The following is an 18,178-nucleotide window of genomic DNA, read 5'->3' as shown; positions in this document are numbered from 1 at the left end:
AAAAGGTAATGTGAAAACATCTCAGGACTGTATCAAAAAACAGGGCTGAGTGGAGAAATTCCCTGCCTTCTTATCAATATCTATCTACAACAATGGCTGTGGATGCCAGAATACAAAAGATGAGATGTGAAACAAAGACTTTTTTACCTTTATAATTGCACCAAGAGATGGTTTTTCTTACATTTTAGAGCTTGCCCTGAAGGTAAACATTACCAGATACCATGCACATATTATTTAAATGAAAGGATTCTAAATGAGAACTTAAGAAAACTTACTAATTAAAAGTTACTGAGTGTTATAAAGTCACAGTTTTACAAAGAATTCAAGAAGCACACTATGGAGTGTTATTTTACCACATGAAATGAAGTGTGGGATGTTGTTGATAGGAAACATTCAATTTGGGTATTCTCAATTAAAAAAAGTCACAAGAATTTCGAGTATCCATGGCTATAACTGATCATAGCTTTGGAATGTTTTAAACCAAGAACTCCTAAATATAACGTGATGTTACAGAAAGATAAGTGAATATAAAGAATTTACAATGCATACTCAAATGTAACAAGACTGATCTGCTTAAAAATAAAGATTAACTCAGAGCTTAAAAATTCTAATTTATTTCTCACAAATGCCACTTGATGCTTGATTCACAGCTTTATTTACATTTGTCTACAGCATCATTTCTTCATGAAATGAACTAGTACAGCTTAGTTAAACCAAATGAAATCATAATCATCTGAATTGTCTGTAAACTATCAGCTAAATTTATAACCTTGCATTTGCTTAGTACAGCCAAAGTTTCAAATACAGAAAGCACAAGAATAAACCAATGGTAACATGTAGACTCTAGAAGATCATCTGGGCAAATTTAGAAGGTGGACTTTCAAGAAGTCTGAGGCACAATACAAGAGAGTAAAAGTTCTTGTGCAACCTACAGTAAACGCAGCAAAGAAAATTAAGACATAAAAAAACAAACAAGGGGAAGTTCATTGTAAAAATATTATCAAAATACTTCTACATAAGATATTTTGCTTTCATCTTTAGATCAGCTGAAGAGAAAAATCACTCATTTTAAAGTAAAAAACAAATAATTTTGTTTGGTCTGTCTACTAGATAACCTTAAAACTTTAAAATTTTTAATTGCAGTAGACAATAATTTAAAATTAAGGAAAACAAAAACAAAATGTGGGTACTGATCCCCATGACAAAAAGTCCCCAAGCACAATTTGTCGATTTCCCTTAACATACTTACCTTGCATTGTCACTGAAGATACTGTTAAGAGAAGAAACCTTTTTGTTTTTAAACCAGAGGACAAAATGTAGCTCAAGTGACCAGATTTTGAGAAATAAAACGAACTCTGTATTTTAAGCCATAAGTAATTTCAAGTGAATAGGAACAATAAGTATTTCTGCATGTCATGCAGAAATAAGCATTCATTTGTTACTCAGAAGAAAATTTTATGCAGTGTTTGAACATCTCAAGGCAAATAAATGTTCATTTAAATTCACAATCTCTCTGCTGATCTTTCACCCAAAGAAATATACTTCAATTTGTTCCTCATTAACTACGACTTAACTTCATCGATACTACCATATGTGATAACCGGGTTTTTAAAAGATATCACATGAAGCTTCTTAAAATATTAAGATAAAAACATTTTGAAACGGATGTTTTTCTCATCAATATCAGTAAAGAGAGGAACCTGTTTGACATTTTTGCTCAAAATTATTGTCAGTAAAGGGAAAATGAATAACACCCCTTTCCTTCTGCAATTCACAAGATTTGTTTTCTTCATTAAATGTGGTGGTACAAAAAAGTAAAACTGGATAAAAGAGAGACAAAGATTCTAAGGCACCCTCAACATAGGGAATTTCAAAATGAGAAAGTTTCCGGTTGGCTGTTTTCAACTAGTTTTACTTTTTGTGATAGGAATCCCTTTGACATAGATTCATAGGAACAGGTTGACTCCTTTTCCCAATTAACATAAACAGATTGTTTCCAACTACTTTACCACAGTCTTGCCTCCATGCCCAAAGTTCAGACAAGCCTAGGTTATCCTGTCTTCAGTCAATAGACAGTTCATATTCCGAAATGAAAAAATTAGAGTTCAAATTAGGAAACACAGTACTCTGTCACAGCTGAAATGGTTTTAAATGAAATAGTTGTAAATAATGAATGATAAATAGAGTATCTATTTTAGGACATTATGGCTTAAAATACTATTTACTTTTAATTTCACAAATAAACACAGCTGCATTGTTGTGAAAAGCAATGAAAGGCATGCACCTCTACTAGCAGTTTTAGCACTTCTGACCAAGTAAGACACCAACTCCTTAAAAAATATGCTTCATGCACTGTACTGTTTTTTTTTTTTTAGATGTAAATTTTAATACATTATTTCTTTTTTGAACTTGAACGGGAACCAGAATGGGATGATCCAGAAGATGACCTGTGGTGCCTGTAAGACATAATGGAAAAAGCAGATAATCTAGTAAGCTAGAGCTGTTATCAGCATTCATTCATAAAACTGTGAGAATATAAAAAATAAAACCTCATTATGCTGACAGAAAGAATAATTAAAATATAAGATACAAACTTATACACATAAAATTAACTAGTGTTCAGACGTTGGATGTGAGCCCAGTAATAGCATAACTGTAATTTAAAATTCTCTATATTTTACAAGTATCTTCTCCCTTCAAGATATAGCCACCTCTCAATTATTTAAGATAATGAAGGAAAGCCTTGCAAAAATGTGTAAAATTACAGATAATATATAACAAAGGCATATAAACTTGGTAATGGAAGTGTGACTAAAATCAATCCTTGTGATACACTATATAGTGTGGTAAGTCTATATGTAAAACAAATACAGCAAGGCTTCTGTGTATGAGACTATATATTCATAAATAATTACGTTTTGGAAATCTAGGTCACACAAGATGATTGTACAATTAGTTATAGGGTTATATTCATGCAGCTAATATGAATAAGTCAATATATCAACCTGGGTAAAGTAGTGGTGTTCCGAGGGGTTGGCCCTGGGCTCAGGGTTGTTTAGTGTTTTCACCAATCACCTGGCTTATGGAATAGAGAACATGTTCATTAAGTTTAGATGACAACAAACTAGGGGGATTATATGTGGCTAAGATAAAAATTTGCAGAGTGGTAAGAAAGCAACAGAATGAGTTTCACTCAAGTACAGAATAATTGTCTTACAAAAGAACAAACGCACATAAACAACACTAGTTGTGTGTAACCTTAATATCTAAACTTCAAAATGTGGAGAATTAATAATTCTGTACAAGAAGGAATCATGAGGTAATCCTACCACTGAACCCAGCAATAATGAGACTACTTAATCCTTATTTTCACAAGTTGAAAGGATATGGAAAATTGGCAAAGATTACAAAAATAAATCGTTAAGTGCCTACATAATTAGATACTGAGAATGTAGAGAAAGTTAAAAACTGAGTAATTAGCCTGTTGCAAAAAAGGCGGACAGGTGACATCTGCACTCTACAAATTTTAAAGATGTCAATACCGATAAAGTGATCTAGTAGAGGTCTTTCTCTTAAAAAAAGGTAGAAAAGATTTGGAATGCCAAGATGAAAAATGTATTAGCTACAAGAACAACTTCCTTATATCTTTATAAAGGGCATAAAACAATAATTTGCCGTGGAAACGCATTTATACATATTTGAGAATAGATTTCCAATGATCTGACAAGGTTAATTTTTTTTACTAGAGGCCCCAGATTTCTATTTATATTTAATGAAAAATCAAAATCATAAATACGTTTAAAAGTTAACTTCTAAATTACTTCAACATACAGCCTCTGAATTATAATCTTAAAAGACAGAAATAACCGAGAGTTGGCTATAATAATCATATGCAAAAATAAAAATTTAAACAATAAAATAATCAGATAGTGGAAGAGTGGTTTGATCTACAACTTTTCTAAGCAACCTGATCAAAGCACACACGATAAACAAAGTAATCAATGTTTTGAAGTTCAAAGTTGAAAAGTGTAATTTAAAATTGGAACAAAGGAGTTAATGAAAATCTAATCCTTGACTAGAAAGTTTAATCTATTAAACACACTTAAGAACACCCATTCTTATTTCTACAGAAACCCAAACCTTTCGGGTGACCGTGATCTTGTTCGTCTTTTTTTGCGATCACCAGGTGAAGAAGATCTAGAACGACTTCTCTTTCTGTTCCTCTCAGGAGAAGATGATGAACTTGAATAAGATCTTTTTCGTGGGGAAGAAGAGCCCCTGTGGGACCTGGAGCTGGATCTTCATTGATTGAGAAACAAATCAAACATTTCATTAAAAGAAGAAATGAGGCAGATCGTTCAGCTAACAGCTCCAAAAATAAACAAATAGGATTTATAACTGAAAATTTTGTAAGAAGGAATACTTACTGCATACTCAACAGAAGACTTCTGGTTCAATCACGAAAACAATTCTACTTAAGTACAATTACTTTAACATCATTTTTTTAACATTCTAAGTGTTTATCACTTACAACTAAAGCAGAATTTTTTTAACTCGAGGCTATCATTTTAAAGTATACATAAATAGCAAAACCAAAAGGTAATTGCATTTGCATGACTTTATGACTAGAAAACACATTCTCCCATTTGGGAAAAAAATATGTAGGTTATATACAAATTCCCGAGGAAAATAAACATTACAATTCCTTGTGGAATTAAGCAACTTATTAAGTTGCTCTAGAAAAGGCAAGGATAGGGGACAGAAATGAGAAAACAGTATTCAATTGCCAAATAATCAAAAAAATAAAATAAAATGAGTAACTTTAAAACTTTGATTTATATTAACAATATTTTTATGAAGAAATACTATTCATGAAGTATGAAGTGTTGACATTCACATGTTTCAGGTAGAAGTAAATGTGCAAATGTTTAAATGCAAATTTTTTTCTTCGTTTACATATTTTGGTTGAAGGAATTTAGCTCAAACTTCCCAAAAAATTCACCTTTGGGCTTAAAATAAAATCAGAAAGCCCAAAAGGAGAATTCTTTGGAAAGTTATAAGCAATGAAAAAAATGTTTGGGAAGAATATGAAGGCTGTTCTGTAAATCTTAATTCTAGTACTTCCCAAATGGAACTAGGACTTAAAGATCTTCACCTAAGAAGCACTCAAATAAACGTACTAACACAATGATAATACACAATAACAATAAACTCATTTGCTCTCCATTTTGTACTGGCTTAATACAAGTTTGCATATCATTCTTCCTTTAATGTTAAACTGCAGTTGTGCTCTAATGCTACAGATTTGGCTCTATTAAATAGCATTTTTACCAAAAGAACTACCATTATGATTCAGGGTAAATTTCCACAGAAGTGGAATTTTAGTCATTTTCTTATTCTTGTTAGATGCTTTAAATAATAAATCAAAACTTAAAAAAAAGGCAGCATATTTTTACTAAGGTTAAAAAAACACTTTTAAGGAAGTAGACTAGTGTCTCATTTGCTTCTTCACAAACTGCTTCCCTCTACCGGTCAAACTAAATGCAACCTGAAGTTAACAGTAACGATTACCTAAGACCACATCCTACCTAACCAACCATACTTCCTTATTTAGTCTGTAGAATTCAAGAGGAGTGCTTGTTCTAGACATAGTGTTTGTGTAAAATTTTATATTTATAATTTTTATAATAGTGTTAATATTACAAAAAAATAGAAATGGGTACAAGACATTCCAGAAACTTTATCTGATATAAATGACAAAATAGTTTCTGCAAATATTGAAACAACTGCCCTACAAAACAATCTGTTTTGAGGCAAGGTTAATTTTCTTCCTTTCAAAAACACAGTGAACTTTTTCTCTGCATATCTGTAATTTTATTTGAATTACTGCAAACATAACTTTATTAGAGATCTGGTGATAAGACTCTGCTCCATCTTCCTATTTCATCACATTTTAGCTAGTACAAAAATAACAAACCTTGCATAATGCAAAATAGCAGCCTTAATTCAATCATGGGAATGTCTTGGCACACTGCTGGCAATGGAAACATCTCATGGTGAGAAAATTAAGCCGAGGCAAGTGCATTAGTTTCTAATGCTAAAATAAAATTGACAAGTAGAAGCAAAATAAGAGGAAAAAAAGCAGCAACGCCTTCTGCAGCCTTAAATATTTTTTCTCTCTGCTTTACAGAGAGATGCTACCTCATTCACCTTGATTTCGACCCACGAGATCTCGAACGTTCTCTGGAACTGGAACGAGATCTTGACTGCGAACTGGAAGAGCTTCTTGAACGGGACCTGGAACAACATGGAAGGATTTTTTTTTCCAGGACCACTTAAATGAACTTTGTGATATGAACACTGAAAGAAAAATGTATATTAGAGTTCATTTTCATATAAAAAGACAACTATTTGAGATACACATTTTCAGAACAAAATATTTTAAGGTAATATTACTTAAATACTTATGCCAAAACTTAAACTAACATTTAAAAAGAAAACCATCACTTCCCAAGTTTGACTAAATTGCTCTAAAAATCACTCAAAATTGTACAAATAAAAACACTAAGCATTATCTCACTTCATTAACACTGAATACTTTCTGTTCACAATTTTTAAAGCAACCTAGGACTTACACATCCAGGAATTTTGAATGCTGTTTATAATTTAACTTCTCTGATACATCTCTATCAATTTCCCTTAGAAAATTCCTTGTTTCCTCAGTCTCTAGCTAGTATGATACTGTAAGTATGATGACATGTATATGTTTAACTGTTTTTCTATCTACTCAAAGGTTAAAGAATTAAAGAGAAAATACATTAACAATCCTGTCTTAGGAGGTAATTATATTACCTTTAACTTACCCCTTAAAATAATACTTTGTAGAAAAAGATTACTATTGACATCTTAAAATTACTATCTTTATAATTACTTTTGTAAGCTTTCAGGCTTTATAGTGCTCAAATAAAAAATTATCTAATTTTTCTTTTCTAGAGAATGGGTATGCATGTGCACTCAAGCGGGGGATGGTGCAGGATAGGGGCGGGGGGCAGGGAGATGGGGGGAGGGGGAGATAAGGGAGGGGAGGGGGAGGAGGAGGGAGGGAGGGGGAGAGAGGGGGGGAGAGAGAGAGAATGAATGAATGAATGAGAATGAGAATATCTTAAGCAGGCTCTAAGTGTAGAGCCCAACGCAGGGCTCCATCCCACAACCCTGGGATTATGACCTGAGCCAAAATCAAGAGTCAGACATTCAGCGGACTAAGACACCCAGGTGTCCCCCAAATTATCTAACTGTTAAGTGCTCAATTAGCTAATATTTTGACCCTTAAAAACCATTAAAATCCACTGCCCATGATTTCACTGGATCATGAACAGGAATTGTTCATGGGAACATTGTTTACACAAGGATACTGCTTTTGCTCACTTGAATTTTCATTGTGGACTACACAACCAGGTAATATGAAAATTTTACATTACTAACAAAATAATATTCAAGTACAACACCAACTAAATCTTCTTTTTCCTGGACATCTCAAGATAATGAGCATTAAGCCAATATAACTAATATGGCTGAATCGGCTCCTTTATTCGGAATACCTCTATTAAATCATTAAAATATTGTATAGCAAGCAATGATTTAATTAGGGTCTAGAAAATTCCTACACTAGCCTTTAACATCATTAGTAAAAATATAAATCTTAAATTTACTTACAAATTTCTAAATGTAAACTACCTATTTAATCAAGTAGCACTATATATAATTTAAATGAATTTTTTAAAATCTATTTTAATAAAAAGCATGGTGATAAAAATGGACCAAGGGAAGGTTCATATTAAAACTCTGCATTTCTGAAAATATTGGACAATAACTTCATGGCACTAAGAAAAAATTATTTTATAAAAGTTGACTTGAATGAAATCTCAAATAAAAAGGAAAGCTTATTCAGTCAAGAAAAACAAAATTTATAAATAAAGAAGTTAGATACTGACATTTTGACTGGTGTTACCCTTGACCTGTACCCGTTTACCTGGACCTAGACCTTGAACTTGAGGGGGAGGATGAGCGTGATGAAGATCGTGAATGTGAAGATCGAGACTTTGAGCGACTTCGTCTGTTAGATTTCTTTTTATTACTATCTTCTTCTTCACTGGCATCAAGATTATACTTTGAGAGATCAGCATCATCTTCATCCTCATCCTAACAAAAATTCAGTCAATTATTTAGACATTTGGATATTAATGCTATCTACGAGGAATGATAAACAGTCCTGTGTATTGGACACCTCCATATGGATATGTGATGTCATCAACATCTCAGCAAATCCTCAATCCTAAAAATCTGCCTACTATATTCCTCATCTCAACTAAATAGACTGGTTATTTCAGACATTCCAAAGAAGTAATCCTAGAAATCACACTTATTTCCTCTTTTTCTGTCACAATGTATTACCAGGTAAGCAGTCAAGAATTTTCCATTTTAACCCCTTTACCATGTATTACAGTATAACCTTTAGGTGGTCTTCCTAACTCTAGAAATCCATTCTGCCTCCCCTACATCTCAACATATTGACAGTCACCCCCCTGAACCAGGTCAGATAAACATACCTCATTTGTTTCTTACAAGCTTTCAAAATTGTTCCACGCTGATTTGTTTAGTTGCATTTGAGGGCCTCTTATGATCAGACCTCAAAGTGTGTACCCTCAATCTGGATCTACACATAAGGCCATAAAACTTTACACTTTGGACTCAGAGAATAAATACCACCTGATGGTGGTGCCCCTTACCATTCTCCCCTCTGCTCTAACCACACTGGCTTATGTATGATTTTTTTTAACATTGCTGGTTTGTTTCCTATTAAGTGACCTGTATTTACGTTCTCTGCCTGAAAGTGTTCTGACCACAGCTCTTGTAGCCAGCAACTAATATCATTCTATCATTCAAATCTCAGCTCAAATTTCACCTCCTCAAAAATCCCCCATCCACTGAAACCAAAGGAGCTCTTTTCATGATCCGTTACCACGTGTCTTTATAACATAACTGCTTTCTAAATTATCTTGTTCATTTATGTCTTTCCCCTCTAGAATTTAAGTTCCATTAAAAGAAGGGTGGCTCTTAATTATTACTCTATCTCCAGAGCTAGAATAGTGCTTGGCAGAGTGGATGCTCAAAACCCTTGTGAGAACTAATGAATACACAGAACATAATCTTCACTATGGGACAAAGATCGTCAAAAGGATTCATGTTATAACATAGCTCCAATAAGACTAAGAACAAATAAGACAAGGAAATCATTTACCTCATCTAATTTATATTTAGAAAGATCTTCATCCTCATCCTCTTCTTCTCCCTCAGATTCTTTATCTTCAACTTCCTTTAAAATAGATGCAGGACCAACTGCCTTCCCCCTGTATTTTTTCTTTTTACGTCCAAACTAGAGAAAAAAATTTCATGATATTGCTGTCAGCTGAAAATGTTTAAAATCACTATTTTTTCCTAAGAAGTTACTTTTATATGTTTAGGTCAATATGTATTTTTTTAAGTTAATTTTAACAACAATTATATATTTAAGTCAATTATGACTTAAAAAATGGTAAGCTGCTTTAGAAGATTCAAAGTACACTTATAAAAAATAAGACACATTTAGTATTATTCCTTCTCAGTTAAAATATTTTTGAACAGGTTTTCTAATTTGTGTTCAACCTGCACATTAATGTATAGCTTACCTCATCATATTCACCATCAGATTCTTCTCTTTCTATATATTCAACATTTTCTCTTTCATTAAAACCACCACCATAACCTAAAAGGGGAGGGGCATAAACTATTATCCTAGGACAATTCATTAAAATAACGAAAATATATATATCCAACATCACCTCCAAGCAACAGAGAAAAAGAAAAATCTCATCAATGACATTTGCCTATCTAATAAATTACTAGTTTAAAAAAAAGCGTATTAAAAAACCTCACTACAGAAAACAGTGTCAAAGTTAGATACCTTAGCTGAAAAAGCCCTATTGCTACACTTCTAGTTCTTCTCATTCTCAATTTCAAAATGTCCTGTATTACTTAGCTTATGCATGGAATACATGGGTGGAAAACATCTATTCATATCTCTGCCATAACCAAGTTTCATAATGACTTTCTTCTGTAGTTCATCAAAATTCTTCCGGGAAGAGTGTGCTAAGAACACAGACTCAAAATTTCACAGATTACCAGTTGCAGATAGTCTGAAATCTTTTGATGTATTGAAATTTTGCTGGGCTAAAATGTAGCTAGGGCTTGGAATATTCCTAATTATACAAATACAATGACATAATAGAGGGCATCCAAATTGGTTTTAATACAATTGTTTTTAATCTATTGTTAAAAGTCACTCAGGTTCTCTGAATTAACCAGTAAACTTTTATTTTTTTATTTAAAAAATTTTTTTTAATGTTTATTTATTTTTGAGACAGAGAGAGACAGAACATGAACGGGGGAGGGTCAGAGAGAGAGGGAGACACAGAATCTGAAACAGGCTCCAGGATCTGAGCAGTCAGCACAGAGCCCGACACAGGGCTTGAACTCACAGACTGCGAGATCATGACCTGAGCCAAAGTCGGACGCTTAACCGACTGGCCACCCAGGCGCCCCAACCAGTAAACTTTTAAAGTGAAAATATTCTATTAAAAAATAATCAAGTTCAGCAAACCACTATTCTTTCACGTCACAACCAACATCTACAATTAGGATTGCGATTTTTCATATAAGCTTAAGAGAAGGTGAAGTTAATTTTAGAGAAAGTGAGGGAATTTTGAACTAAATCTCCCACTGAAAAAATAGAGAGGTATGTGGGCAAAAGCAACATAATCTAACTATTGCACATACTGCAGAGCAGTACCAGCACATAAAGTCAGTGTTTCTGGGATTTAAGGATTTCATGAACCAGCAAAATGCTAAATACATTTATAAACAAAAAAGTATTCTTAAAGAATTTAGGATGTATGACTTTAAATTTACTAATCACAGGCATTTAAAAAATGATCACTTACCCTATCATCTTTTTCTGACAGTCACAAATAGAAAGCACATTAACTGTCTGAACAAAATAATGTAATAAATTTAACTTAAAAAAAAATCACATTAATCTTGTTTTCACTATACTTTGTACCAGCGAAAACTGCAATGTGTCGGTATTTATCTCTCAAATAACTGCAATACGACTCCTTGCCTGCTCCTCCTACCTTATTTCAGAGACCATATGGATTTTAATTGTAATATACAAGAATTTTCTTTTGTTTCTGTAAGGATGACATACGAATGAGAAATGTATTAAATACAGTTACAACTTTCTTTAGCAAAATCTTGGCTCCAGTTTTTCAGAAATCAAATATAAAAAACCAAAAACAAGTACAAATGGGTATACGCTGAACCTCAAGAAAACAGCTCACACATTTAACGCTAATTATAGATTAGAAACTCTGTGGAAAGTTATTACATCAACATGTCCTGAGATTAAGATATGAATACTCTGACAAACAACAAATTTTAAGAGATAACTAAAGATCTAATAAGCATCAAAATACTTAAAAGTAGGAGAAAAACTTAAAAAAAAAATCCACAGGATCTAGATGGAAAATAATTCACATAGCGAAAAAAAAAAAGCAAAGTGAACAAATACAATGCAACAGCATGATTGTCCTTAGGCCAGTAGTACAGAAAAATGCCTGAATAAACTAGACTGTTAATATGCGGAACATGTGAAAATATTAAAACAACCCTACTTAACACCAACAGACTTTTAAGAGTTCTCTGTTCACATTTAGTAATCTATACTTGAAAAATGATACAGCAAATAAATTATGGCAAGATTTTGACGTTAACTGTTACACATAATTTTGCATAGGTACGTAAGGACAATTACTTTAAAATAAATATCATAGCAAATATAAAGCTATTCTCATCTCATACGGGCTACAGAAAAAAAAAAAAAAAACCTAGTAATTTAACAAGGACGTTGCTAACATATAACTATTCAAAAAATAGGAGAAGAGGTGCGTTTGGGTGGCTCAGTTGGTTAAGTGTCCAATTCCTGATTTCAGCTCAAGTCAGGATCTCACGGTTCAGTTCCCGGGTTTGAGCCCTGCCTGGAGCTCCAAGCTCACAGCATGGAGCCTGCTTAGGATTCTCTTTCCCTCTATCTCTGCCCCTCCCCCATTTGTGCACATGATCTCTCTCAAAATAAACATTAAAAAAAAAAAAAAGAATTGTACAAAATTATCTGTACAATATTTAATGTGATAATGCAAAGTCAGCAATCTTTCAGTAGTGCATCAAGTTTTCTTTTATTCACAAACTATCCCACGCTTAGGAAATGTTCTCCAGAACCCTGGACTTCCTTACTAAAAATAGTAGAGACACTAGGTTATTTCACAACTTCAACTGCGACCAGCAAAGACAACTGGTTATAGCCAGGGAAGTGGGAATGGCTCAAGACAACAGAATCACAGAGAGAAAAAAAAAAAAAAAAAAAAAAGAATGAGTAAAGAAAAAGTGAGAAGGCATCAAACTTCGAGGACTTTAGTTATTACACTACTGCTCTTACAATAGTGCAACTTTAAAGAAGAAATCACAAAATAGGACAGAGAATATGAGTAGATAAAAGGCTTTTTGGAAATACAATTTAAAAAACTTAAAGATTCTGGACTTTATCCTAAAAACAAAAGTTTTATTTATTTTTATTTTAGAGAGTGAGCAAGCAAGCAGGGGAGAAGGGCAGAGGGAGAGACAGACAATCTTAAGCAGGGCCCACGCTCAGCATAGAGCGTGATGTGGAGCCAGATGCCAGGACCCTGGGATCATTACCTAAAACGAAATTAAGAGCTGAACACTCAACCGACTAAGCCTCCCAGGCACCCGAAAACTGTTTTAAACATATGGAGCTTTTAGTTTGGAAAACAAAATAAAATATCTCTGGCTGCAACTGGGCAGGAGGGGAATATGTACAGACAGAAACTAAGACAAGATATAGTGGTATCCTTATCTAGGGTAGTCATGGAAAAGAATTTTGAGGGGAGTAGAGGAGAGATAAGGAGTTACTAAGAAGGACATTTACGTTTCTGTCTTATGCAACAAGCATATGGTGCGTGGTACTAATCATGAGAAAGAGATCAGTAGAAGAGGGCCAGGTCCTGGGGGAAACTCATGAGTTCGGTTTGGATATAATAAGTTTGACATTTACTTGGTGATGTTGAATAGACAGCTGGATATATGGGTCAAAGAAGTCTCAGCTGAAGACACACATTTGGGTATCATGGTGTGCTGAAGTTACTTAAAGTTAGGACTTAGAAAGAAAACTGAGGGACTGGGTCTTGAAGAACCCCAACATTCTGTGGTCAGGTAGAAGGGGATGGCTCTAAAAAGGACACAAAATAAACTATCAGAAAAAAGATGAAAAAAACATAAGATATATACCTTAAGAGGTGAATGAAAGAAAGGAGACTCTTATCAGAAGGCCTCAACCTGTCCAATAAGTACAAAGGCTCAGAATGAGAAGAGTAGGGTGGGATTTGAGGATTACAAAAGGAAAAATATCTAGGACATTAGGTTATAATGTTCTCACATGTGACAGTATCACAAAAAATTAAAATTAAAAAAAGAACGAGGGGAAGAAAACAAGAATTTGCTAAAGTCTAGAAGGGCCAAGTCCAGATGATTCTTAAAGGGCTAGTGAGTCTTCCCTCTGCCCTTATTAATGTTCACTATTTGTTAGCACAGAGCTCTCTAATGCTATACTCTGTAAACTGTGATACTGTTAAACAGAAAATGACTTTGTGTATGGCAGAAAAACATTAAGGTAAAAAAACCTAAGGGCAGAACAGACAGAATCCTCAATTACTGTACTCTTATAAGAAGGTGACAGAACTGCTAATTCAAATTTTATTTCTTTTAAGATCACTTAGGGGCACCTGAGTAGCTCAGTGTGTTAAGCATCTGACTCTTGATTTGGCACAGGTTATGATCTCCAGGTTCATGAGATGGAGTACCAGATTGGGCTCTGTGCTGGCAGCACGGAGACTGCTTGGGATTCTTTCTCTTTCTCAAAATAAATAAACATTAAAAATATTAAAGTCACTTCGTTAGAATGTGATTGAATTTTACCTGTTCTTTCTTCTAACTTAGCATACTTTGGAGTATTACACATGTTACACTCTGATCTTCTGGCCCAATTCACGTTACTGCACCTTTGGAAGGGAAAAATACCAAATTAGTAGACTATAACACAAGAAAGAGAGTTAATTTCTAGATAGTTTAGAATTTTAAAATAAAAACTAGGATAAAACCACTGCCATAAAGAAATATTTATTAAGGGTAATGTAAACAAAGAAAATGTATTAGTGCACATTTTCTAAGAGAAAATATGGATTCCAACAAAAGACAACTATTTAAGCAGAAGCAAAAGCTAAACAGTATGAAGAGTGCCTTTGTCATTTTTTCAAAAATAGGAGACAAATTATATATACACAGATTTTGATGTCTTAGAGGGAAAAATCACCTTTTAAATTAAAGGTTTTACTAATTTCTCAGTCTCCAAATTTACCTCAAAAGACAGCAAAGTTATACCTTCCAAATAACATCAAAAAAAAATATTTTTTTTGAGGAATCAGTTCAAGCACAAAATTTCACAGCATACCAAATCCAGTGACCTAATCTGTTGACAAAAAATTTTCCAGTACAATTTTAATCCATATAGGATCAGAAATTTATTTTATGACCCTCTTCTGATTCAGTCCTTTTTTATATATTTGATTCATCTGCACAACAGAAAAGATGGAAGTTGGAAAAAAATATCTATACAGAACTTGAAAATCAAACATATTAAGAATGCCTAATTACAGATATTTATGACACACAACTTATGATTCTAAAATTACTCTGTAAACAGGTAAAATGAATTTTAAGTGTATTTCACATTAATGATAGAAGCTAAAAGTTTTCATATTTTTTAATAGAAAGAAGTAGGCTTTGATGATTTTAAATAGCCCTTCATCCTTTTTTTGAAATGCAAGCTCACCTTAAGCATTCATTTCTGGTATACATAATCCATCATAGTATAAACTAATACTACCATTAAAAAAATAGAATTTTTAAAAGTTCTTTATACTTCTATACAGACTAAACTTCTATACTTCAGATACAGACTAAACAGTACACAGATCTTTGACTTAGGTTTCCTCAAGTTTGCCAATGTGACAAAGAATCGGAAATATTAATAAGTAGTGGCTAGATATGTTATTATGGAAGAAAAAGTGGATAATTTAAAACACATACGTTTTGCACTGCCAGTCATTAGCACTAAAAAGGCCCCGGCTCTTTTCTGCAAGTGTCTTTCCTATTTCAGTACCCCCAGCTTTCATCATCTTAGCCTCAGTTGTTTTCTCTGAAAACAGGAAAATGATACATGATTAATCTGGGGAAATTTTAAAAATGATCTGTATACAGTCTTAAAAGAAGCTTCCTTAAATGCTTACCCCGACCACATCTATTACAGCTGGTTCTTCTAGCAAAGTTTACATTTCCACATCTGAAAATAAAGTAAAAAATATTTAGAAAGAGATTTAAAACTGAAGAATTTTTAAAATTCTCTATACACAACTTTTTAATGATTCCTTACTATACACCTACATCCAGAACTTCTCTAACACCATCTCAGTCATGTTATGTCAATGTTAACTACGAAAAAAAAAATCATCACAATTTAGGTGGAAAAAATGAAAGATAAATATAAAATTTAAGTCAAAAGTCCAGGATAAGAAACTCCAATCTTTCACTATCTAGTTACGTGATCCTAGTAAGTCGCTTAAGATTTCTGTGTTTCAGTGTTCTATTAGCACATGTGATCGATCACAACAAAATCCCCTTGGCAAAGCTGAAGTGAGATATCCACTTTAGCAATTACTGAGGAGGCACCAGAGAGTTAGAAACAAAACCAAAACAACTTCAAAGTAATTCCTAGTATAGAAAATAAGGAAATACATACAAAAATGTGTTAAGTATGATAAGAAATACATAATCCTAAGGATGGACCAGTGGGGAGAATATAGCTTCATGGGTCTTGATAAAATGCTCTTTTTACAAGCAGAAGATAGAATGGTAAGGAAAGATGATAGGTTATATGGACTAAAAACATACACAGGTTCAATAACTATAAGGAAATGGGAGTTGTGTAGGGGCATTTACCAAACCTCTGAAACCTAGTTGAAAAAAGTAACAACCACAACCAATAAACACAACATATGGAGTAACACAGTGTCACTTTATGTTTATATTCAGCAAACTTAAGTAAACAAAAAACTTATCAAGTTCATTTACATGGTCTTGATAGTGCATCTGCATATTGGTAAAACCATGTTAAATGCTGAGTGATATACAAAGCTTAAATTTTAAAAAATTGATTACTTTTCTTTGAAAATACATATCTGAATATACACATTGTAGAAATATTGTATCCATATCTTTGTAATTGAGTTGAATGCACTTAGACACCTACTTCAAATATTTGTGTATGCTGTCATTAATGACACTGTCAAAGGTAAATCATTGTACAAGTAATCAATCAGTAACATTAAAATCAGAAGTTGTGCTATACCTTTTGAATGGTTTCAACAGTATTTACCACTGAGCAATGGTATTCATAGCATATGAATTGGTCCCATTCAATACTGTCAGATACACCTGATCCTTCAGAACATCCTAATCTTTATGCAAATAGGCGATCAATTTGTTATGAAATAAACACAGTATTTCATTTAAACTACTTACAAGGTGGTCAGAAGTCAAATACCGAGGAAATGTGGACTTAATCTCCGTTACAGACATTAGATGATTTAATTCTCTTAAACTAAAACCAATAGCTACCAATTAAGAGTATCTGCTGTATTTCATTGCTCTACACACTATGCTATCCTATATTCATTGAAAGGGAGCTATTCTATACCATTTTTTTTTTTAGTACAGTTAAATAACCTACTTAAAGTTACATATCTGTAAGCAAGGGAACTGGAATTAAACCCACATTTGTTTGCTTAAAAGTTTCTCTGTGAATTTTTATCTTTGGCTAGCCTAAGGACAAGAAATCTGAGACTTTTATTTGAACGTGAGTTGTGCATTCAATTTTTGGACAACTACTTTCCATGTATTTCCAAACAGGTACATGTATCTGAGCACCCTCCAAAATAATCTAGCAATTTAATAGAGCACACAGACTTCAGCAATGTCAAAAGGCTGAGCCACTAAACACGTGCTTCTCTGCTGCAGGCATCTCCAGGCAAGCAGAAACACAGGCCTCCTGCCTTTCGGCTCTAAGCAGGCGAAACGTTCGATTCTCGTGGGGAAATTAAAGATTACTAGAGAAAAAAGTCAGAATCTCCTAAATCCAAGAAGGGTAGCGTTTAGGGGCAAGTATAAACAGTACGGGAGAAAACGGAAATTAAAAAGCAAACAAACAAACAAACAAAAAAACCACAACAAGGCGAATTATGAAAAAACAAAAAACGAGTTCGAGAAAGCAGCTTCCCGCGAACAAAAGTAAAAGTTCTGCAGGAAAAAGTCACGTGGGGCAGATCCAATAGCAAGCTGGGTACGACTCTGTAGATTTCCTTATCGCTGAAACCTGGCCGAGGCGGGGGTGGGGTGTGGGGGCAAAAGGTAGGCCATCTCGCTCTCGAAAAAGAGGGGCTGTCTTGGAGAGTTAATGTCGAGGAAACTTGGGAGACATTCTCAAAACAAAGGCTCCCGAAATACCTCATCGAGAAGAGGCTGGAGCCTCCTTCCCGCCTGGGGGCCGGCGGTTCGCCTTCTCAACCCGGCCTGAGGTACTGGAGACCATAAAAACGGAAAACGCCGAAACAACCCGAGAAAGCCTCCACCGTTAAACCCTGCCCCAATTCGGGACCCTTCATGAACTCACTTTTTGTCAGGGCAAATCCAGTCACCGTCACTGACTCGGAAATTCTTAGTCGACATCTTGGACGCCGCCACCACAGCCACCCGCAGCTACGTCTTCGCAGGAGGAAGCGGGCAGGGGACTTTCGGCACTCTGGGGCTGTCTCCAAGACGCCTGATTCTGACGCACCACTGCACCAGGCTTGATAATGAGGACACTCGGCCGGGATTGAGTGTCAACGTTATTGTC

The 18,178-nt window shown here is 34.0% G+C and overlaps 1 protein-coding gene across 3 annotated transcripts; it reads right to left on the bottom strand.

The window, feature by feature from the left end:
• Positions 1 to 591: 591 nt before the first annotated feature.
• On the bottom strand, positions 592 to 18,091 carry ZRANB2 (zinc finger RANBP2-type containing 2). Of its 3 annotated transcripts, none has more exons than XM_058716992.1 (11): positions 17,954 to 18,091; positions 15,516 to 15,568; positions 15,316 to 15,424; positions 14,146 to 14,228; positions 9,726 to 9,802; positions 9,299 to 9,433; positions 8,030 to 8,199; positions 6,211 to 6,297; positions 4,141 to 4,299; positions 3,006 to 3,079; positions 592 to 2,456 (listed from the first exon to the last, which is right to left on the bottom strand). In XM_058716992.1, the coding sequence occupies exons 1-10, from the start codon at positions 18,007 to 18,009 to the stop codon at positions 3,046 to 3,048; spliced, it is 963 nt and encodes a 320-aa protein (XP_058572975.1). In that variant the 5' UTR covers positions 18,010 to 18,091; the 3' UTR covers positions 592 to 2,456; positions 3,006 to 3,045. The 3 variants fall into 3 exon arrangements, 2 of the variants coding, with proteins under 2 accessions (XP_058572975.1, XP_058572974.1); XR_009258057.1 differs by having other exon boundaries at positions 2,361 to 2,456; positions 3,006 to 3,075; XM_058716991.1 differs by lacking the exon at positions 3,006 to 3,079.
• Positions 18,092 to 18,178: the final 87 nt, after the last annotated feature.

The sequence above is a fragment of the Neofelis nebulosa genome, chromosome 2 (assembly GCF_028018385.1).
Source record: "Neofelis nebulosa isolate mNeoNeb1 chromosome 2, mNeoNeb1.pri, whole genome shotgun sequence".
Lineage (NCBI taxonomy): Eukaryota > Metazoa > Chordata > Mammalia > Carnivora > Felidae > Neofelis > Neofelis nebulosa.
Note: the sequence above shows the minus strand (reverse complement) of the source record. Positions and strands in the feature narration are given on the sequence as shown.

What these genes read in the sequence shown, in the direction of transcription:
- ZRANB2 (XM_058716991.1), bottom strand. Translation starts at nt 18,009, where the DNA reads ATGTCGACTAAGAATTTCCGAGTCAGTGACGGTGACTGGATTTGCCCT. An exon ending in TGGATTTGCCCTGACAAAAA is followed by an intron (nt 15,569 to 17,953) that starts GTGAGTTCATGA and finishes CTTTATTTTCAG; the next exon opens with ATGTGGAAATGTAAACTTTG. An exon ending in CTAAATATAAATTAGATGAG is followed by an intron (nt 8,200 to 9,298) that starts GTAAATGATTTC and finishes AATTTTTGTTAG; the next exon opens with GATGAGGATGAAGATGATGC.